General features: G+C 39.4%; 1 protein-coding gene across 5 annotated transcripts in view; it reads left to right on the top strand.

The window, feature by feature from the left end:
* The window catches only part of PDE1C (phosphodiesterase 1C), a 472,817-nt gene that overhangs the window by 92,077 nt on the left and 355,883 nt on the right, over positions 1 to 24,857 (top strand). For all 5 annotated transcript variants that reach the window (XM_032643393.1, XM_032643388.1, XM_032643391.1 and 2 more), the window contains exon 2: positions 1,239 to 1,289. In XM_032643393.1, the coding sequence (XP_032499284.1) occupies positions 1,239 to 1,289 (51 nt within the window). The remainder of the gene's footprint in view (positions 1 to 1,238; positions 1,290 to 24,857) is intronic.

Consider the following 24,857-nt stretch of genomic DNA (forward strand, 5'->3'; position numbering starts at 1 on the left):
CTCTCCACTTCTGTCTCTCTTTCTTTCCAAAATGCTGGGGTGTGAGAGATAATGGGAGCAGGATGCAATGTTACCTCCCCCTGCTGGTTGTTTTGTAGAATGTCTTGTTTGTAATACGTACAGAGTGCAGACAGTGGGGCAATGCAAATGACAGAAGCACAAAGTAGACTGAGATTAAATTCATTAATTAAAAAAATTATGGTAAATTAAAAAATTTTCACCCCTTTGAAAGGGTGAAAGGAATTTTTTGACTCCCATTCTTTGCAAAATGATGTAATACATTTCTGAAGTAGTTATTTCTTTTGTCCTGTACTGCAAATTCTCATAGATGAGAATAATTTTAATGATTACATTGGCAATCTCCTTTATTCTGCATATGTATTGGATGTTCTTTCCTAAACTAAAATGAACAGGTTTTTCCAGTTGATTGCTCCGAATGTTCATTCAAGTTGATCACGAATATCTACAAAACACCCAAGGTTATAGTCATTATGGGCATTAAAAGTGATATTTAAAGGGGATGAAACTTGTGTTTCAATTTAACAATTGATATCTTTTTTATCCATGAAGATGGTGTTCGTAAATAAAGGGGATAGTAATTATGACCCTATCAAGATGATAAATTATATAGAGGGTTTTCAGAGGAGGGTGAACGACCCTGCTGAGAAGCGTTAGGGGTACGGTTTTCTAGGGCAGCTCTCCGGACAATTTTCTCGATCCTCCTATTTGTTAGACTCTAAATTTATATATCCTTCTTAACAATAACGAACCTTACTATCTTCTGAAATCCCTGCCTTGCTTTGCGCCACGCACCAAGAAAATCAGACTGATGTCAGGTAGTTGGGGTGCATTTGTGTGCTGAAGGACAGCCCGGTGAGAGGAAGCTTAAAGCAGAAGGACGTGCACTGGCTTTGAAGCCTGGTGTGCACGCCTCTTACTCAGTGCATGCAAGCCAGTTAACTCCTGTAAGCCTAGTAAACTAGGTATTGTTTAGGTCGTCTCCAGCTTAATTCACTATTCTAATCAGAACGATTAAGGCTCTTGACCTCGTTTAGACATTGAGAGCAGCACTGGAAATATAGAAAGAGAGGGAGTGAAGTTGCTTTTATCCTCTTACAAAGACTCTCAAAAACAGCATAATAGTGAATCATCCAGAGGATTAGCTGTAGGTTGGGCATATTCTATGGACACATGTGCCATGCTCTTAATTGTATCTTCTGTTTTTTTTTTTTTTCCAGTTGCAAATGAAGCCGGAGATAAGACTGCCAGACCACTTGCCTGCTTCTCCCGTGAGTAAATCTTGTTTCACTCCTTTCCTGGGCTCCTTCAGAGCCTTTTTGCCTGTGTGGTTCACCCTGCCAGGTGTCAGTAAAACACCGCTAGTAAAAGAGTAATATAGGAAATGTCTTCAGTGGGTTATTACTCCATTTGAGCCCCATCGCCAGTGAGTTATTCATTGCTATTGCCTTTTCAGTCCTTAGAATTGTGGTTTATCACACTGTGTCCTGGGGCTTTGCTATTCGAAGTGTGGACCTGGGAGCAGCAGAATCGACATTGCCTGGTGGCTTTTAAGAAATGCAGAGCCCCAGGCTCACCCCAGACCTACTGAATCAGGGTCTGGATTTCAACAAATCCCCAGATTCCTGTGCACAATTGAGTTTGAGAAACACTGCACTGGAGAATCCCCTCAGAGTACCTTGCCGTGGGGTGGGCTTTTTCTGAAGAATGAGTGCAGAAGAGTCTATGAAATGCTTGTAGTTGTCAAGGTCCGTTACACGTGTGGAAGCATCGTCACCTCCCCATGTGGACTTAAGGCCTAGCTCCACTGGCTTTACCTCAGTTTGGTGATATTTTGAAGCTCAGATGGAATCTGTAACTGGTTCTCCTTTGGCACGGGGATGTTTGTAAGGGCCTAGGAGCTCCCCATCAATTTCACTTGACTTCTTTGTCTCCAGGTCTTCATCCCAAAGGGTGAGCAAGGGTCAAAAGCCTCTTGATGTTTTCTGTGCCAGAGTGATCAGCAAGTAATACATTTGAAAGTTAATGCATTCCCTGGGATGAAAACCCAGATCCCAATGAAGGGAGTGGAAATACCAAGGGAGATTGAGCAGGGTTGGGTGGAGATGCTCCCCAAATGGGCTGAGCATCCAGTGGAGAAATAGTGGAACTGTAAATCAAAATAGATGGATTTTTCCTTCCAGTGCCGTCACTACTGCTGGCTTTCACTTAAAGGAATTTCACTTATGCTTTCCGAGCCTCAGTTTTCCCATCTCAAAAATAGGAAACTCATACCCATCTTCTCTCTTTTATAAAAAACTTACCGTCTTTTGAAGTGATGGCATGAGAGTCACTGCATTGTTCACATAGGGCGGACAAAGTCTTGTGTGTGGATTCTGCCAACATAAGTCTTAACACGTAGAGTCTGAAGTATCATTTCTCTGTTTATAGGGCTTCTTCCAAATTCTGCCTTCTAGCTCTTTTGCCGGCGGGTGGGGGGCTTCAGAACTTCGGGATTGATTCCTAAAAACGATTTTTATAGAACCGTAATAATGTGATAATGAAAGAGCATTAAGTGCTCACATTTTAGAAGCTGTGTAATAAAACACTTGCTTCTCACAGGCCCCCCTTTTCACTGCCCTCCTACCTGGAATCATTATTTCCAAAATAAGTATTTCATCCCACAGCTCAGTGAGGATGATGAATATGCTTTTAGTCCCTTTATTTCTTCGTCTCCTGAGCAGTAGTCAGGCAAATTAATAAGCTGGGGTGGTAATCCGACCACGCTGTGCAGGCTGCACCCCCATGGGTGTTTCTGCCGTTTAGAGGCTCATCATGCTTGCCTTGAGTGTTGAAGGGTGCTGCGAGTTCAACACCCTTGAGTGAAGGTGTGGGAAGCATGTCGCAGGCAGAGAGAGCACATGGGCACAGAGGAGCCTCACACGTTAGGGAAACTGGCTGGAGAGGCAGTCCCGGGTCAGGCTAAGAGGGGTCTTTGTGCTAGCCCACGGAGTGGACCCTGATTCTGGGGCAGCCTTTGAAGGGTGTCCCACTTGGCCAGCATCTACCCCTCCTCCTGGAGCTGGAGGTGGCCTCAGGGGACCAGAGCTGTGTGGTGAAGAACTGGACCTCCCAGCCCAGCTCCAGACCCCAGTCAGGGGACGAGCTCCTGGAGCCCCCTGACACTGGGCTCCTGACATTGGGACTGTTGGCCCTGGGGCCGGGACTCCTGCTCGTCCAGATGTCTGGGATGCTGGGAGGCTGCCCTCCAGCGCCAGCCCCAGAGAGCCCTCCTCTCTAGAGAGGTCTGTTTTATGTGTATATCTGTCTCCCATTAGACAGTAGGCTCCTGGAGGCCAACGGACCCCTGGTTGAGCATGTATTGACTGTACCTGGTGCAGGAACAGCTGCCTGTTGAATGAAGACTGAGTGAACTGCTACCCTGCCTGCAGCTGCCCCCACTCCTCCTTGTCCTAACTTCGTGGGCAGGGCAGGCTCTCCCACTGCCAGCACACACACTCCCGGATCCCTCTGGATCCAGGCCTCCCTCAGGGGGCTCCCATGTACTAACGTGAGGGTCCTCAGAAGCCACGAGGGACATGGGCTCTGGTGTCAGGCCTGGGTTTGGGTTCTGAGTCCAGGAATTCTGAATTCTGTGTGAACTTGGGCAGGTAACTTAATTACTCTAAGCAGGAATGAGTGCTAAAATGCTTAAAAACATGTGACGTGGTCACCGACCAGCCAGGACAGATGTTGGCCATGGCTGATGTGAAGGAGGGTGCAGGAGGCCCTGATAGGCCAGTCACTGGGTGGGGCGGGGGCAGCTGAGGTGGATATTGGCCCTGATGACTTGAGGTAAATAATATAAAGCGTAGTGTTTGCACACTGTAAGAGCTCAGTAAGTGTGGGTGTTTGTCATTACGTATATTATTACCCTGAGTCATTTTCCTCTCCCCACCTACCTCTCTCCCTCCCTCCCCTCCTCCTTTCCTCCCTCCATTCCTCCCTCCCTTCCTTTTACATGTGTTTATTGAAGATTTTTCTCTGCTAGGCCCTGGGGGCACACAGATGAGTAAGTTTGTCTTCCAAGAGCTCACAGTATAATCAGGGAGTTGGAGAGTTGGACAAGTAAGTGGCTCCAGTGCAGTGTGTGGAGGGAAATGCGAGAGATCGGTACGGGAGCTATATGGCGAAGACCTCATCTGGCCTGTGTTGGGGGTGGGTTCAAGGGAGTCTTCCTGGAGGAGAAAAGGATTAGCTGAGGCTTGGGGAGTGTGTGTGGGTTAACAGGTAGAAAAGGTAGGGAAAAAAAAAAAAAGAAGCGATACCACTCTTCAAGGAATAAAGGCCATGTGTAGTGTTCAGACGTGGCCACAGTGTGGCAGGAAAAGCTCAGATTTGGGTGTACATCTCTACTCCAGAAGGCTTAAAAGAGGCTGCATGCAGTGCAGTGGACAGAGCACCTTTTGAGAAGGGAGTGCACGGAATTGGAAGAGACTGTCCTGAGGGAGGGGTTGGCCCCAGAGCTTGTGTAGCTGGGCAGCTCCATCCTGGAGTTTTGATTGCTTCCCTAATTGAGGAAGAACAATTTCTCCCCTGAGATAAGTAATGATTGAAAAGAAGAGAGTGGTGTCAAAAGCAGTAAGAAAATGGAGCCTAATTAGTAATGCCTGCAAATTTGGCCTCTTTTGCTTTGGGAGGTAATAATCCAGGTAGTGTTGAAAATAGATTATCCTATAAAAGAGCTGGAGTAGTTTCGGAGGTTGGATGATAAAGCAAAGGGAGGTCGCCTAGTATTTTTATGTTGGGTGTATGATTGGGTGAATGATCCCCTTTCCTGGGCAGAGATGGGCAGGGGCAGGCGGGGATGTACAGCCAGGGTGGGTGCTGGGTGAGCCTAGTACCTATTACACGGTAATGGCCATTGTGGAGCCCCAAGGCAAATTCAAATCACGTCTGACAGAGCGCTCAAGTCCAGCCAGAGATTTTTTCTAAACTGACTGTCACAGCAAGGAGGGTTTCTCACAAGCATCAAGTTGGGGGTGGATGGGTTACAGAACCAGGATGATGAGAACAAGGATAGGATAAAATGGGTGGGAGTAAAGTCTGAGAAATGCCATGAGCAGTGATGGGCTGTGGCTGTTGGCTGGGTGTTCAACGTTCTCAGGGGTGTGTACTATGAGCTAGAGCCATATAAAGGGCCCAGGACAGGGTAGGAAGCAGATACGGAGATTTCCTGGTTTGTCTTAAACAACTGTAACTATTTCCAAAATGTTCAGATCCTCTGTAGAGCTCCAGGTCCCACCTCAGTAGTATTCACAGACCGAGCATCTTCATTTCCTACTTGCTCCCGCAGAAAGTTACCTTCAGCAGTGGCAGCTCTAGGGGCTTAGGGGTAGCAATGCAGCTCAGTGGTCTTCAAAGTGGGGACCCTGGGAACTTGTTAGAGATATGAGTATTTGAGCCCTTTGCCAGATCTGCTGAATCAGAAACTCCTGAGGGTGGGTCTCAGCAATATGTATTTTAACAGACTCTAGTGGTGATTCTGATGCATGCCAGTATTTGAGAACCACTGCTGTAGTTGGAAGGACTATGTTATGGTGGTGGCAGAGATAGAGGTAGAGGTAAAAGGCAGCATGCAGAGCAGTACAATGGTTTTATTTAGTTTATACATTACAGAATAGTACAACTAGCAGTTTTCGATAACTTTGTAATATGTAATTGCATACAGACATAAGACAGAGCAAATGTTAATTGTCCTTGTCAAAGAATAGTATATTATTATTATTTTATTTTATTTTTATTGGAGGAGTTTGTGGGGGCTGATGGAGGTTATGGGGAAATGATCTAAAGGTCCCTCTAATCCTCCCTTGTGACTGGCACTGCTCTGCATCATCTCTTGAATCTAATCCTCTTTTTTCTAAGATCATCTCCTACCTGGCCCTGACCTTTCCTACTCCACAACAAGGTCATTGTAAGAACTGCTTGGTTGGCCCCTAGCTTCTTGCTTGTAGCTTCAGATCACCCTCCACACAGTAACCTGTACTATCACGCTTTAGTTTCTGTCATGACATATTTGTGTTTCAGAACACAGGGAGTTACTCCCTAACTTGTGTTCATCCAAGATTTATCTGCCTGACCACAAGGGTCCCACTGCTTGTTCTTACCCCCTTTCTCCATCCCTTTCATCAGATATAGTCATTATCAGCCATGCAAATCTGCTTGGTTCAGTAAACAGATATATCAACCCATTATCTTAGATTTGAAAAATTTCAAGTTAGACCAGAACTTGCAAATGATCTAGTCCAAACCTCACTACTTCCTGTAAAACTCATCCTCTTTGTGACATCCCTGTTAGGGGGTCATGAGCTCTCTGAAGGAACCCATCCAGTGATGGAAAACTCACCTTGTCTTAGTGAGGGTTGATGGTAATGGTCATAGTGATGGACCTGAATGTTAATGTGTTTGGGGAACTGAAACTCACTCTGCTTTTCTTTTTTTGAATGCGTTTGATCAAGTCTTTGAATACATCCACTATATCACTTGGTCCCCAGTATGTTAGTCATTGGTCCACCAGTGGATGGCTGATGATACTATAAGTAGCTTCTAGAAGCTTGTGGACAATATGTAACCCAGATGTTAGCTGGAGGCTCTTGGTCCATTGAGATCTAGTTAAATAGGCTCAAATCACTGTTGTGTGCCCTTTGGAGGTTCAGAGCAGACCTCAGTGTTTCCGTGAATATCTGGGATTGACTTAGTGTTCTTCTGGCCCTGATCTCCTACCTCTCTTGATTGTGTTCCTCTGTATGCTTCTGGCTCTTTTCATATCTGCTCTGACATAGACTCAGATGCAGGCCAAAGCCCCTTCCTCTTCTCTTCTTCCCGTGTAACCAGAGGCTATTGGTCAAAGCAAGACTTGACTGAAGATTAGGGAAAGGGAGATCACAATATGCAATTGTGTGCAGACAATTTAAAGTCATAGTTCTCTTCTCAACAGTTCTTTCACCCATCCCACAGCCAGTAATTTTTTTAAAGACCACGCTGCCCATGTAGCTCCTGGCCTACCACCCCTTGATCCTCCTCTATCCACTGTCCTCCATTCTTTACCCTTTATTTCCACTTCTCTGTTAGGAATAAAAATACACTCCTCCCAGTCTCTCGTGCAGAGCTGCATGACCATCATGTTAGTTGCTTTGGTATTTGCTGGCACCCTTGCCTTCACCATCTCTCCTTTATTTTCAACTTATTTCTTTTCCTCCATGAAGGCCAGTTTCTTCTTCCTTAATGGGAATTGTGGTCCAACCTGTTGAGATACTAACAGATATTTAACTCCTTGCCACAAGTGTATAAGCTTACACCATTAAAAATCTGATTAGAATATTTTTTTGTGTGTGTGTGTAATGTGACCCCAGGGAGGCCAAGGAAGACATGGATTGGCTGTTGTATGCCAGGCACCTCCTCTCCTCCCCTCTCAATGTATACTCCTTTCAATAAAGTTAGGATAAAGTTTCTGATTCCAGTAAGAGGTGGACTAAGAAAACCTGAAAATCTTCCAATTTTTATAAGCCTGTAGGAATGCTGAGTAAAATATATTTTTAAATGCCCTTAAATGCATAGTTAAACTTGCAATATAGAAAGGGAACTCTGCAGGTGGCAGAAATGAAAGAGGAATTTAATATCAGTACAGCAAGCTGTAAACATGCCTGCTGATTCTGCAGCTATGCTGCATGGGGGTGGTGCTGCTAGTTCCATGGGATCTAGTAACACATGTTTTAACATCCACCTGGGGAAAGAAGTTAAGGCCTTGGCCTGTGCAGCCTGGGGAGTTGGATATGAGACTTCTGCCTGAACTTGACTCTTAAAACATATGGCAGATCGTGTTTTCCAAAAATATTTGCAGCTCTATCTCCCATCCCACATGCTCTTCTCGCAGAGTGATGTTGACAAGCCTCCCACTGAGATGTGAAGCCTATGTTCCCTCCCCTTGAATTTTGGTGGCCTGTAACTGTGGCAGAATGTTGCTACGTGACTTGCAAAGTTACATCATCATAAGTGATGCAGCTTCCACCTGGGGCCTGTTGGGATGCTTGTTCTTGGAACACTGTCATCATGCTGTGAGGAAACAGAGAGGCCATATGGTGAGCCCACTGCTGCACCACCCATCCCAAAGTACAGGTTTGTGAGCAAAATAAATGGTTGTTGTTGTGGTTTGAAGCCACTAAGTTTGGGGTGATTTGTTATGCAGCAATAGATAACTGGAACAAAGGGCTACCTTCTCAGTGAAAGAGGGACCTGAAAAACAAAATACATCCATTAGCATAGGGAGATAACAAGGAAACTTGTTTGCCTCCTCTTGCTCTTGAGGAAAAGTCTCCCCTGGGCGATGGAAACTACCTGCCTGGTCCAGGTACCCTTTCAAACTAAGAAATTAGTAAAAATTGGTTCTGTGGGCTAGTAATTGCAGAATCAAATGGAAAAATGCAGTAAAATCAATTGTAAAAATATTCTGAAATGCAACACAAGTCATAATGTATTTTCATAAAGAAAACAAGGAACACTAAATATCATCTCACAATCAAAATTTTAAAAAAATCCACAGGGGCAGCAATCCACCAGGATGAACAACAGTCAGTGAGCACAATGAATAGAGAATTAGAACCCTAAGACCTCGAGGTAATATATTGACAAACTGAAAGAAAACATGAACTATATATATTTAAACATAAAGATATAAAAAGAATTGGAACTCTAAGAAAGGAACAAAAAGGAAGATTTTTAAGAGAACCTATAGAACTTCCAGAAATGTGAAAGTTAACATTAACAATAAACAAACAAACAAACAGACAAATAAACCCAAACACAGTTTATCCACCTGTGTTGGGTAGGACTAAAAAGAGAAATAATGAACTGGAAGATATATCTGAGGAAATTATCCAGAATGCAGCACAGGCAAACATGAAAGAATGGTTAAGCAATATGGAAGATAGAAAGAGAAGGTCCAACATACATCAAATAGGGATTCTAGAATGAAAGACCAGGGGGAATATGGGAAAACTAGTAACTGAAAATCTAGTAGCTGAGAGTCCTGCAGAGTTGAATAGTGACATGAATCGTCAGATTGAAGAATCATACCTAGTTTCAAGCCCGAAAATAAAAATTAACCCATTGCTAGACGCATAATAATGAAACTGTAGAACATAAGCAATGAGAAAAAACTAAAAACAACTGGAGGGAAGAAAGGTTACCTACTGTGTCTGAAACTGTAAGTTTAGTTCTTCTATATTAAAAGAACCTTGATTTTTTAGTGGGATCTATGTCCCCATCCCTCCAAATAGAGTGCATTTCTCAGGTTCTCTTGAAGCTAGGTATGATGATGTAACTAAGTTCTGGTCAATGAAATGTAAGCAGAACTGTTGGGGCAGATTTCTGGAAACTTTCTTGAGGGTCTTGTGCTCCCTTTTTTCCTTTTCTTATTTATCCCTTCTCCACCCTGCTGCCTGGAACACAAATGTGATACTGAAAGCTCTAGCTGCCACCTTGGACCACAGGGATAATGGTCACACCAAGGGTTGGTAGTGTGGTAATATGAAGACTTTGTGGAACAGAGCTGCTATACCAGCCATGAAATGCTTACCTCTAGATTTTAGAGAGCTTAACATCAGCTTCTATCTTGTTTGATATTTTGGAATTTTGAGTCTCTGTTACAAAGACATGTAGAATCCTAACTAATGCATCTACCAAGAGTAATAATTAGACTGACTGCATACTTCTTAATAGCATATTTAGAAGTCAGAAGACAAATTGAATATTTGTGAAATGATGAGGGAAAAGAACTGCCAACCTGGAATACTATACTGAGAGAAATATCATTCAGGAGTGAGGCCAAAATAAAGACATTTTTCAGGCAAAGAAATTCCAAGAGAATTTATTATATGTATACCCTTGCACAGAGAATTACTAAATGCTATATCTCAGGAAGAAGACAACTGAATCCAGAAATAAGAATAAATTATGTTTAACAATTAGTTAAAAAGAATATTGGGATGTTTTTAGTTTTTGAAAAAACAGCTTTATTGAGATATAATTCATACACCATAAGGTTTCCCTGTTAAAAGTGTACAATTCAGGGCTTCCCTGGTGGCTCAGTGGTTGAGAGTCCGCCTGCCGATGCAGGGGACACGGGTTCGTGCCCTGGTCCGGGAGGATCCCACATGCCGTGGAGCGGCTGGGCCCGTGAGCCATGGCCGCTGAGCCTGCGTGTCCGGAGCCTGTGCTCCGCAACGGGAGAGGCCACAGCAGTGAAAGGCCCGCGTACCGCAAAAAAAAAAAAAAAAAAGTGTACAATTCAATAGCTTTTAATGTATTTGTGGAGTTGTGCAACCATCACCATAATCTAATTTTAGAAAACTTTTGTCATTCCTAAAAGAAATCTTGTGCCCAATAGCAGTCACTTTTCATTGAGACTCATACTCCTAGTCCTAGTATATCACAAATCTACTCTGTGTTTCTATATATTTGTCTATTCTGACCATTGTACATATTATAAAAGGAGTCATATAATATATGGTCTTTTGCGATTGGCTTTTTTGACTTAGCATAGTGTGTTCAAGGTTCATCCACGTCGTAGCATGTATCAGAATATCATTCCTTTAAATTGCTGAATGATGTTCCATAGTATGGATATTCCACATTTTATTTTTCTTTTCATTTGAGTTGATTCCACTGTGAATAATGTTGCTATGAATATTTGTGTTCAAGTTTTTGTGTGGATGTATGTTTTCATTCAGCCTGGATGTATACCTAGGAGTGGAATTGTTAGATCATAAGGTAACACTAAGTTCAACATTTTGAGAAACTGCCCAGATCTTTTTCAAAGTGGCTAGACAATTTTATATTCCTGTCAGCAATATATGAGGGTTCTAGTTTCTCTAAATCCTCCCTTACACTTGGTATGGTTATTCTTTAAAATTTTAAACCTAGTAGGTGTGAAGTTGTGTCATATTGTGGCTTTGATTTCCATTTACCTAATTACTAATAACATTAAGCATCTCTCCATATGCTCTTTGGCCATTTGTGTATCTTCTCTGGAGAGCTAGTTAGTTTTTAAGACAAAAGGCAGCATTCCATTCTCTGATTTTCTAGTTGAAGGAAGTCCAATAAAATGAAAAACAGTCATCACAAGGAAGCTGCCAATTAATTATGAATAAAAAGTGGAAGAAAACAGAGACCTCAAAAACATCTGTTCCCACACTATACTCATCATCTCTATACGAGTTCCTACTCCGGTGTTTCCTAACTGAATTGGTGCCATTTTATTCACTAGGCAACGTCATCCAAAAACCTAGAAATCATATGTGCATCCCTCTTCTCCCTCACCAGTCACCAAATTATACTAGATCCATCTCCTGAATTCTGTTTCCTTGAGATCCTTTCACTCCATTCTCACTGCCACAGCTTTATTTTAGCCCCTTGTCATCTCCTACCTAATAGATTTCACCGAGCCTCCATTTTCCTCTGTGAAGTCTGTTCTCTTCCCTGCCAGAACAATCTTCCAAAAGATAAAGCTGATCATGTCACTCCTCTCCTTACAAGCCTTCAGATGTCTGCTTCTGGGAAGATGGAGTAGACACGCTTTTCCCTATCACTCTTGTTAAGTACAACTAAAAACTCTGGTCATTGTATATAAGACAAGCAAAAAACAAAAACAAACAAACAAACAAAAGACTCTGAAAGATGAAGAGAAGAAGCCAGACCAGCTAGAGATAATTGGGACCTGGGGAATGAAACAGTGGTGAATTCTCTGGATTTTCTTTTTGCCTTATACATCCCATTCTTGGAGATGGAGAAGCCAGAATCCTGGAAATGCCAACAGATCAGACAACAAAAGGCCCAGCAAAACCGTGCTCTCTGTATCCAAAGGACCAGGGAAGGGACATTCTAGCAAGACAGAAAACGTTTAGATAATAACTAGACACTCCACTCCAACCAGATACCACAGAAAAACTGGGGTCCCATCCTCACCCATGCCAACAATGGCTGGGTAGGGAAACTGAATGTCTAGCCTCACATGACTATGAGGTGCCCTAAGACCCCCACTGTGGTGGCCTTGGAGAAGGCCAGGTAGGGAGCTGGCCGGTAATGAGGTCTCTTTCCCACCATGGTATCAGTGGAGAACATGCGGGGAACATGGAGTTCCACTTGCAATTGGTAATGAGGCATCCTTCTTCTTCCCTGTTGAGGTGATGTCACAGGAGGACTAGTGGAGAATCAGGACTCCATAACTGCCAAATGGTACAGAGGCCAGACTCATCAGATGTCACTAGAGGTCACTTGGGGAGCTGAAATGCTCACCCTTTTCCAGCAGTAACAAATTTGCCTCCCCTCCTTAGGTGTCAAAGAAACTAGAATAGTTAAAATAATTTTGAAAAAGAAGAATAAGATGCAAAGAATCAGTGTATTTGATTTTAAAACAATGTATAAATAAGGACTAGGTGGTACTGGTGGAAGGATAGATCCATAGATCAGTGGAACACAATAGAGAAGCCAGAAATAGATCCATACAAATATGCCCAACTGATTTTTGACAAAAGTGTAAAAGTAATTCAATGGAGATAATATAGTTAAATGTTGTTGGAGTATTTGATCATTCATAGGCAAAAATTCAAACCTCAACCGATGTTTCAAAACCTATACAAAAATGGACTTCAATGTAAAATGTAATACTGATACGATGAAACTTAGAAAAACAAAACAGGAGAAAATCTTTGGAATATAGGGCTAGGAAAGAAAGACATTATTGAAAACATGATCTATAACAGGAAAAAAATGGGTAAGTTGGACTTCATCAACATAAAACCTTTCTTCTACAAAATACTCTGTTAAGAGGTTGAAAAGACAAGCTACAGTCAGGGAGAAAATATTTGCAAGTAATGCTGCTATCCAAGAAAGTTCTGGTATCTATAATTCTCAAAACTCAAAAGTAAAAAAGTAAACAATCCATTTAGAGTATGGCCAAAAGATATGAAGAGACATTTTACCAAAGAAGGTGTACAGGTGGCAAATAAGCACTTGAAAAGGTGTTCAACATCAGTAGCCATTAGGGAAATGCAAATTAAAACCACAATGAGATACCTCTATATACCTATCAGAATGACTAAAGGACGGAGAAAACCATGGTTGGAAAGGATACATGCACCCCGATGTTCATTGCAGCTCTGTTTACAATAGCCAAGACATGGAAGCAAACCTGAATTTCCATCGACAGATGAATGGATAAAGGAGATGTGGTACATATATATGCTATGGAATATTACTCAGCCATTAAAAAAATGAAATAATGCCATTTGCAGCAACAGGGGTGGACCTGGAGATTATCATACTAAGTGAAGTAAGTCAGACAGAGAAGGACAAATGTCATATGATATCACTTATATGCGGAATCTAAAAAAAAATGATACAAATTAACTTATTTACAAAACAGAAACACTCACAGACTTAGGGAACGAATTTATGGTTACCAGGGGGAAAGGGTCGGGGGGGACAGATTAGGAGTTTGGGATTGATATGTACACACTACTATTTTTAAAACAGATAACCAGCAAGGACCTACTGTACAGCACAGGGAACTTGGCTCAATATTCTGTAATAACCTAAATGGGAAAAGAATTTGAAAAAGAATGGATACTTGTATAGATATAACTGAATCACTTCGCTGTACATCTGTGACTAATACATCTTTGTTAATCAACTATACTCCAATATAAAATAAAAATTAGAAAAAACAAAGACACTATTTAAACATATGCAATTTATTACATGTCAGTTATATTTCAATAAAGCTATTTAAAAAGTCTTAAGAGAAAGAAAAAAGAATGGCTGAAATAAAAAAATAATGATCACATCAAATCCTGGTGAGGATACAGAGAAACCACATCATTCATACATTGCTGGTGGTACAGCCACTCTGAAAAAGTTTGGCTGTTACTTAAAACACTAACATGCAACTACCATATGACCCAGCAATTGCACTCCTTGGAATTTATCCCAGAGAAATGAAGTCTTACATTCACACAAAAATCTGTACATGAGATCTCACACCTATTAGATACAGGGGTTGGTGAGGATGTGGAGAAATTAGAACCTTTGTTCACTGTTGGTGGGGATGTAAGATGGTGTAGCCACAGTGGAAAACAGTTTGATGGCACCTCAAAAAATTAAAAATAGAATTACCATATGATCCTGCAATTTCACTTCTGGATATATACCCCAAAGAATTGAAAACAAGGACTTGAAAAGATATTTGTACTCTCTTGTTCATAGCAGCACTATTCACAGCAGCCAAGAGGTAGAAGCAACCCAATTGTCCGTTGATGGATGAATGAATAAACAAAATATGGTAAGTACATACAATGGAATATTATTCATTCATGAAAGCAAAGGAAATTCTGACATGTTGCAACATGACTGAACCTTGAAGACTTTATGTTAAATGAAACTATCCAGTCACAAAAAGACAAATGCTATATGATTCTAGTTGTGTGAGGTATCTAGAGTAGTCAGATACATAGAGACAGAAAGTAGGATGACGGATGCAGGGGACTCAGAGGAGGGGAGAATATTGTTTAATGGGTACACAGCTTCAATTCTGCAAGATGAAAAGAGTTCTGGAGATGGTTGGTGGTGATGGTTGTACAACAGTGTGGATATACTTCATGCCACTAAACTGTATACTTAAAAATGGTTAAGATGGTAAATTTTATGTTATGTGTATTTTAGCCACAATTTTAAAAACCCTATACATGAATATTTATAAAAGCTTTATTCATAATAACCTCAAATTGGAAACAACTCAGATGTATTTATCCAGTGAATGGTTAAACAGACTGTGGTACGTTTCTACCATGGAATGCTACTCAGCAATGAAAAGAACAAACTACTGGTACGTGCAGCAACCTGGATGAATCTCCAGAGAATGATGCTGAGTGAAAAAGCCAACCCCAAAAGGTTATAAATTCCATGTATATAGCATTCTTGAGATGACAAAAATATAGAAACGGAGAACAGATTAGTGGTTGCCGGGAGTTAAAGAGGGAGTAAGGTGGGAGGGATGTGGGTGTGACTGTAACTGGGCAACGTGAGGGATCCTGGTGGTGATGGCATTGTTCTGCATCTGTGTCAACATCCTAGTTGTGATGTTGTACTATAGTGTTACAAAATGTTACCATCAGGGGAAACTGGGTAAGGGTACAAGGGATCTTTGTATTACCTGTTACAAAGTTCTTGGCATATGACGAAATGCCCTTCAAAATCTGGCCCCAGATGACCTCTTCTGTCACGCTAATTCATCATTTAAGCCCCAGAAACATGAAAGTACTTGCCTGTCCATGCTGCTTCACTCCTCTGTGCCTTTGCACGTGTGTTTCCCTCTGCTGATCACCAAGCCAACCCATTCATCTCTCAAAGCTCTGGTCAGAGGGCACCTTTTCTATAAAGCCTGGTCTGACCCCCAGAACAAAATTATCACTCCCTCATTTGTTTGACATCTATATATTTCTATACAGTTATATTATTACTTGCTTCATACTGTATTATAAGTAGCTCCTTATTGACTGTTTCACTACTAGATTTTGAGTTATTTGAAGGCAGAAACTATGCCTTGCCAGTCAGTATATATAAATGTTGAATAAATGTTTGCTTAGTTGGACTGAAAGCAGAGTGAATGGGAATATTCCAGATCTGTAACAATTCCAGACAAGGGGAGGAACCCCACTCATTGACTGGACAGCTCTTAGGGATCCATACTCAGTTGCCTAACTAGAAAGAAGTCAGATGCATTTTAACTTACAGGACTCCCATGATTTACCAGTCACAATGATGCCTTCTTTTCAACAACTATTTATGGAGCACCTATTGTGTGCCAAGTACTGTGTCTACTCCCCTCCTTGGACAGGCAGGTGGGCCAAGGTGGTGCAGTGGTTCCTGCCATCATGTGCATTAGGCCCTGGCTAAGTCTTGGATTGAAGCACAGGGTGGACACCTATAGTCCTATAGGCTGTGAAATATGTGACTCCAAGGACATCATCCTACGAACTGAGCTATGAACAACTTCCTCTGCAACTGTACAGTCCTGGAGGCTCTGCTGAAATTCTCATGTTTGCAGGTGCAGTTCTTGAAACTTGTGAAAGAATTGCCTCGGTTCCAAGTCTGTAAATTTTAGCTTTAGGGAAGCTAGGTTCCCTAATATAGGGCAAGATAGGAAGGGAGGTCAAGATGTGAAACCAGTTGGGTGAGAAACTGAAGAAAACTCATGCATGATACAATTAAAACACGTAGAAGAAAAGACTGACAAGAGATTCATTCATGTTTTTAATATTGGGTTACAGCCTCAGAAGCAGATATCTTAGAAGCAGATAAAAAAAAGTTAACCTTGAAGGACATTTTGGGTGCAGGAGTATGAAAATGAGTAAATCACAGTCCTTTCCCTAAAGGAGTTTACTGCCAACAGATGATCCATTGTTCTTATTACCGGCAATGGCTAGTTTGGGCCAGAATTAGAAAGAGTTCTTCTCTGTGACTAATATATTGTCCCCAAAGCCTCTGTTTTACTGGAACTCTTGATTAAAATCTCCAAATCTCCAAGCGATTACTTTCAAACACTTATATTTTTGATCACAGTATACATACCATTTAAACATGTCTAGGATGAATGTGGCACATTCTTCCAAGTGCTCAGAGCACTTTCATATAGACTATATTACCAAATTCATTCCCACCAAGTTTTTATAATAAGGTTAAAAATCAATCCTGGAACTTCCCAAAGGAATACTAGGCAGATTTACAAATGAATCATCCAGCAGATGGTAAGACTTGGGTTTTTGCATGCTTTGCAGACATTAACATACTTCAAGGTAGGTATGCACTGAAAAATTTTCACAATTATGGGGGAGGTGGTATCTGAATTAGCGATAGTCTGAGTTATAGAAAACTTAAAAAATACTATCTTCTAACTCTCAAGTACCCAACTTACACTAACCATTAACGGTGTTTGTCAAGTAGATTTCACTCTTAGTAGGGAAAGCTTCTCTTTTAATTGGTATATTAAATGAATGCTGTCAAATTTCTTGAAAACAGTCTCCCTTTAATCTTGTCTATATCATTACTCCGCTGAACAGACTCATTCTTTTGATGTGTGACGAAGAGTAATCGAGACATTTCCTCTTGGAATTGATGGTCTCACCATTATAGTGATCCACTGCACCAGATGAATTTCTAAGTAGACTTTGAAAATTATGTGGGAGCTGTGCCCATCAATTGGGTAAAGACAGATGCAAGGCTTTGCTTCAAAGCAGATTGGGCACTGTTCTTACTGTTCTCTTTAGGCTTGGGTTATGTGTTACTTATTGTGAAAACCAGCTGTTTGAATAGGAATGTCAGTCTTACTCTTGGTTCTTTCTGCTGGATTTATCTGGCAGCCGAGGTAGACAGTGAGTGAAACCTAGAGTGACTTACATACCTTGCTTTTCAGAAAACAACAGGCTCTGTATCAATCTTTTTGCATGCCAGAATGATTAAACTAGGGTTAAATCCAAAATAAAACTCCAAACAAAATATGAAGAACTAGGGAAATGAAACACTGTCCTGAAGACTTAGGGAATAGGTAGACTTCTGAAAAATGACCTAATATAGGAGCCAAAAGAAAAAATGTAAATGCTACTTTGCATTCTCTGTAAGAAGCAAGAAGACATAGACCCTGTGAGATAGGAGCAGAAAACTGTTAAGAAGAAAAGCAGGTTGATTTTGAGTTGAGATGCAAAAAGGAACAGTGCACAGAAAGTAAATATGAAACATAGGAATTAAAATCCTCACTGAAATATAGAAATGGCACTGAAAAGATTTTAATCAATGATTGGAAGACAAACTTGAGAAACAGTGTGTTAGACTATAGAGGAAAGTGATGAAGAATTGAAGACGCTGAGAAAAGATAGTAGGAGGTCAGAGAAGAAAGAACCAACACAAATAAATTAATCATAGATATTCTGAGACTAAAGCCACACAGTTGGAACAGAAGCAGTAATCAAAGATAAAGTTGAAGGCAGCTTACCAGAACAGAAAAAAGGTCTGAGTTTGCATATTGAAAGGGCTTGTTGTATTCCAGAAAAAAATTGAAAACCAGTAAAAGTAACCCACAATTACATATACGCCAGCAAAACTTTTGAAATACAAAGATAAAGAAAAATGCCTACAAAGGGAAAAAACACTATCAGACTTGTTTCCTAATTCTATTCTACAGCATATAAATAGCAGAAGATAATTGAGAAATTGTTCAGAGTTTAATGTAAATTCAATAAATCTGTCCCTGCATTGTTGTTCACGTGTATCTCATTAACCAACATATCATTCTTGGAAAGAATTATTCGAGGATATACTTAAGCCAACTGAAACATGAGTCAAAATAAATTCTGTAGAGCTGTTCTGTCCCATTAAATGTGGCTATTGGGCACTTGAAATGTGGCTAGTCCTAACTAAGATCTGTAAGTTTAAATACACATTGGGTTTTGAAAAAAAAAGAAAAATGTAAAAATCTCATTAATAATTTTTATGTTGATTACTTATTTAAATATAATATTTTGGATTTATTGACTTAAAGAACATAATTTATTAAAATTAATTTCATTTGCTTGTCTGTAATAAATGTAGCTACCAGAAAATTTAAAATTACACATGTGGCTTATATCTGTTCTGTTGGACAGTGCTGCTCTTGAAGATAAATTATTATGTTGAAGAACTGGTGAGCATCAAAACCAGGTAAATTTATCCTTAAGTTCAAATAGCTATTGGACATAAAGTTAGAAAACAAAATGTAATGTGAAACACAATTCTTAACAACGGAACTTCTTTTTTTTTTTTTTTTTTTTTTTTTTGCGGTACGCAGGCCTCTCACTGCTGTGGCCTCTCCCGTCGCGGAGCACAGGCTCTGGACGTGGAGGCTTAGCAGCCATGGCTCACGGGCCCAGCCGCTCTGCGGCATGTGGGATCTTCCCGGACCGGGGCACGAACCCATGTCCCCTGCATCGGCAGGCGGACTCTCAACCACTGCGCCACCAGGGAAGCCCCCGGAACTTCTTAATATTAAAATAACAATTTAGAAATAGAATTCAAAAATTCACATAACATCAGTGAAAGTGAATAGAGGAATAGGAAGTCTAGGAAGACTAATTTAATCATCTCATACAGGCAAGAGTCAATGGAAACTCTTTTGTTATTGATGTTGGCAGTAAGATAATAAGACAAAGAATAGAAGAATGTATATTCTTAAATTTAAAAGTAACTATCATAGTGTTCCAATTATTACAACTATATATTATTTCAAAAGGCAAAATTAAAACAAAAAAATGATAAGCAAGAATGTTTCAGGTGAGTACAAAGGAAAAGGAGATAGCTGTGGCAGTATTAAACTTGATACAATGCAGAACTCAAGAAATAAAGAGCTGAGTCATTTTCAACTGATAAAGGATATAGTCCACAATGCAGATGTGATAACTCTATACCTTGTTTTCTACGCATAGAGTGAATCTTTTCTTTAAATTCAGTGCCCATGAAATAGTTATAAAAATTACCATGTGTTGGATGACAGATGACATCAATAGATTCCCCAAATCAATATTAGATCACATAGAACATAATCTCTGACTATATTGTTATAAGATCTAGAAAGTAAAAAGAAAAAATAAAGAGTTAAAGAAGGAAGGAAAAAAGGAAGGAAGAAAGAAAAAAGGAGAATGGAAGAAAGAAAGAAAGAAAAGCTTAAGTTACAACAGCCAAAAATACTTTAACCACTTGAAATATTTTTTCAGAAGTAGTCAACTTCTGGGTCAAAAAGGACATGAAAATTTCCATTGCAGTCTTCTTAGAAAGGATATTCAATGAGAAGTTGGCATATCAAAACTGATGACATGTATCCAAAGCCATAGACACAAATGCTCTGATTTAAAAAAATAAATTACGGAAAAAAGAGGAATATAAACTTATTCAAAGTAGGGGAATGAAAATATCAATCTAAAAGCCCAAACAAGTGAATTAGAAATGAGAAAAGCAGTAGAATGTATAGATTCAAGAGCTAGCTCTGTAAGGCAATAAAAATAACTTATGGAATGGCACTGTCCAGAAAACATTCTATGATAATAGAATGTTCTATATTGGCACTGTCCAATACAGTAGCTACTAGTCACATGTGTCTGTCAAACACTTGAAGTGTGACTGGTGCAACTGAGGAAGTAAATTTTTAATTTTATTCCATTTTTATTTTAGTTTATTTTAATTTTTAATTGAAGTATAGTTGATTTACAATGTTGTGTTAGTTTCAGTGATTCATACATATCTGAATAACTTGCTGTACACTTGAAACTAACACAACATTGTAAATCAACTATACTTTAATGTATATATATATATATATATATATATATATATATATATATATTCTTTTTCAGATTCTTTTCCATTATAGGTTATTACAAGGTATTGAATACAATTTTATCCAGTTTTAATTGATCTAAATTTAAGTCACCACATATGATTAATGGCTACCACATTGGACAAAACAGCTCTAGAAAGTAAACAGAAGAAAATAAATAAGTAAAGAAATACTCAAAACTATTAATGTATAGGTGAAGATTAAAATACAAAATGCCATAGAAATCTGTGCCAACAAAATTGAATATCTCTACAAACTGGTAATTTCTAAAGGAAAATATTGACTCCAAAAGAAATAGATACTCTGAATGCAGCAATAGCAAAAGAAGACATTGAAAAATTTGTGAAATGATTACTTTGCTAAAGATACTTTGGATCCTAAGAGTTTTATAGGCAACTTTATTCAAATCCCAGGGAATAGGTTATTCCCATGATGATGACTACATAAGAGTTGAAACTAATGGCTTATTTTCTTTATGAATATAACATGCAAAAATTCTTAAATAGAATTCTAGCAATGCAAATCTCTAAGTATACTACAATAACAATACATGACCAAATAGAACTTATCTGAGTAATGCAAGGTGGCTTCACTATTAAGAAGCATTTTATAGTATAATTCAGATGTCGTATAGACATGACTTTTAAGACCTATGCATGGTTGTCTCAAATCCCCATCCCACATCAGTTTCAATCTCTAAAATTCAATCAGCGGATTTTTCAGGAGTTTCTCTAGGTTTCTTCTCATTATCTCTGGCTCTCTTTTCCTGAATCTGTTGAATTTCCTCCTACACTTTGCATCTTGCAGATGTTGATTTACTCTTTTCAGACAACAAACAAGTATGGAACACAGGCCATTCTTCATATTTTCTGAATCCTCTCCCCAATATCACTTTCACAAAGCAACCTGTGTGTGAGATCTTTACTGTTCTAGAGAGGTGGTTACATTGCAGTTCCACACAGCATTCAGTTTAAACATGGATGTCAGACTTATATGTTCTTTGAAAGTTCTTCACTTATTTTTGCCAAGTATGGTTCCAGTAGCTATATTGCTCTGCCTTCTTTCTCTCCTCTCCTTCTTTTCCCCTCTCCTTTGTTCTTGCCCTTCTCTACATTTTGTGCATTTTGTATGAAGAATAGTTTAACTCTTTCCTTGTTGTTTCTCTTTCCCTTAATCACTCTCTGTCCTAGCAAGATATTTTTCCCACAAAGTTCCCTAGAGGAAACTTGATTCCATCTGGAAAATAAGTTTTTTTCCATTTTGCTACTAGTTTAATACATCAGTAGGTAAGAGTGAGAGAGTGAGAGAAAGAGAGAGAGATAGAAAGATGAGAGAGAGAGAGAGAGAGAGAGAGAGAGAGAGAAGAAACAACACACGATCATCTCAGTAGATGGTAAAGCCATTACCATTAAATATTTTATTTCTTGCAATAATAACCCAAACAACTAGCTTATCAAAGGGAATTTATAATAATGCTACAACAGAAAATTTCAACTACATTTCACAAATAGAAAATGAAGTGAAGCCAGCAAAATGATAAGGTTGCTTGCTATTGGCAATATGATTTAAAATTCTTCTGGAAGTTTTAGCAAATGCAGTAAGACATGAAACAGAAATAAGAGGCATAACTATTGGAACAGAGAATGAAAAATTATTATCGATGATATATATGCTTACCAAACTGAAACAAAGAAACAAGGAAAAATTCTTAGAAAGAGTAAGAGTTTAGTAAGGATCCAGACTATTAAGTAAATACACCAAATGAATAGCTATTTTATATTCCAGCAATAGCAATTTAAAATATATAATCTAAAAATGTACTCTATTAATGAGTGACAAGCATATAAAATGGCCAGGAAAGAAACTTATTAAGGATTTCCAAGACAGAAGAACATTGAAACTTTACCGAAGGAAATTAAAGTCTGAAGTACATGGGAAGGCTTTTGGTTGGTAGGCGACAGAAACTCAACACAAACTCTCTTAAGTTCAAAAGGGGATTTGCTGGAAGGATACCATAGTAGTTCACAGACCTGTAGAAGAGCTGTAGAAAACTCATAGATCTGAGAATATAAGGCATTAGAACCAGCACATGCCACTCTCATTCTTTTTTCTTCCTTTCCTTAGGCGACTGGCTTCATTTTCTCAGGCTCCTCCGTGCATTGGTTGCTGGTACTAGCAATGTAAAGAGAAGGAAGTGACTTTCCTCTTTGGTTTCAGTATGAAAAATACCACAGGGAAGAACTGTGATTATCTGCGATTGGGTTGTATACCCACTCCTTGACTCATTACTGAGCCTAGGGCCATGGAATAATATAGCTAGAAAGCCCACCAGACTCACATGGGAGGAGTAATGGGGGAGGAGACATTCCCAAAATAAAGTGAGAGGGGCTGTTATAAGTAGGGAGGAAATGGTGCTTGGGTAAACAAATATGATAGATATTCCATACTGAAAGGACATTTCATCTACCTGGATATGGACATGATATATTGTGAAGATGATAATGCTTATGAGAAGTAAATTAATGAAACAATTAATTATACCTTTGTTAAATACCATCTCAATGTAAATTCAGAAGGGAGATTTCTCTTTAGAAATTAAAAGAAGTGATTTTAACTAAGGTTTTCTTAGAGACTTAAACAAGTAAGAAAAGCTGAAAGAAAGGGGGAGTTGTTGCACTATCAGATATTATAAAGTTATAAGTAAATAATGTGATTCAGCTGTTTAAAAGGTTAATTTAACATGATAACTCAGAAATAAACCCTAACATATTTGAGAATTTAGAATATGTCATCACAAATCAAGTTGTATTCTTATATTTTGCTAGCCCCCCCCCCACCTCAGTGTGTATGATATCTGAAATGGAATTAAATTTTCAAATCTCTTTGAAATTGCAGGTAGCAGAATTTCTGAAAAGTTTCTAAAACCAAGACTTAGCATATTGAAAATAACAGAGCAGTACCTGTGTGACTCTTTTAAAGATATTCAAAACATTCTTGACACTTTACGTTCTGTACCATCATTATTGTTCTATTTTAGTCAGCATAAAACTCTTCATCTGGGCTTTATTAGGTTCATTCTGGACCTCTGTACCCAAGCCCCAATTTTCCTACCTCCTGGGAATTTTAGGAGCCTTATCCTCACGAAAAGAGAGAATGCCTATGAATGCCACGTCATAGATATTTTGAGAATCGTTGAAGGTTTCCAAGGTTTTTTCTTTTTTCTTTTTTTTTTTTACCTTTCTGGAGAATTAAGTCTCTTCTTTCCTTTGTAGAACTCTAACTTCTCAGCCTTCTGCCAGCATAATGCTTCTGTATTTTTTTTTTTTTAAATCAGGAACCCAGTTGATAAGTCACTTGTCAGATTTCAGTAGGATTACCACATCACCTTGGGCTCCTCATGCCAGCTGTTTATCAGGCTGCCACCATTAGACACGCTTCAAAATGAATCTGTAGTTATTTCAGATTTAGATTCTTCTCATCTCATTTTCTTGCCTTCTTGTCTTTTCTTAACCCATTAAACTCATCTTGCATTATTCATTTCTTCCTGAAGCCTGAACCTCCTTCTTTAAAGGAAGCTGCAAACATGCAAGAGACTACACATCAAGGTTCTCTCTAGTTGCAGATGGGGTGTATCTTACTTCTTATGTAAAAGGATGTCTTTTTCATAGTAAAAAATGCAGAATATTTTGCTTGATCTACACTATGTGTGTGTTTATTTACTCATAAATAAAATACAAACAGTGTGATGTATCACCCTGAGTCCTGGATTAGGAGAATGAGAATTTGGGGTCAAAGCAATTTGTGTTTTCTAACTCTATGATCTAGGTGGTTTGATCTCTTGGAGCCTTAATGTCCTAGTGTTCAATAGTGTTTCAATAATACTTACTTTGGAGGGTTGATGTGATGATTAAATGACGTAATGCAGATGAAGGCCACATGACAATGCCCAGCACATAGCAAATACTGAACAAATGTTGGTTCATCTGAATCTGAGCACTTGGTCTCCTGATAAGCTCAGTGGTAAGGATGTTGCTACCAGAGTTTGTGACTCTGGAAAATTTGTAATCAATCTGGAGCGTTCATAGAGTATACAAAAAGTTGTCTTCGTGAAGAGAAGAGAGAAGATTTATGGCAGGGACAGAGGGGGTGATAACAGCAAAGGTGAATGTAATGGGCATTTAGTGAGAGTCAGGAGCAAGTCAAAGGAGAGAGGAAAGCTGGGATGGGGAAGGGAGGGGAGTGGGCAGAAGCAGATGAGATGGAGTGGGCTGAATGGAGTTGCTCATCTCCTGCACCTGAGCCACATTATTTTTGGTACCCTGAAGGCTTAGTTTATCTATGATTTCCCTCGTGGGGTTTTTGATATTATTAAGAGAGACCTGTGTGA

Source organism: Phocoena sinus, chromosome 9 (assembly GCF_008692025.1).
Source record: "Phocoena sinus isolate mPhoSin1 chromosome 9, mPhoSin1.pri, whole genome shotgun sequence".
Lineage (NCBI taxonomy): Eukaryota > Metazoa > Chordata > Mammalia > Artiodactyla > Phocoenidae > Phocoena > Phocoena sinus.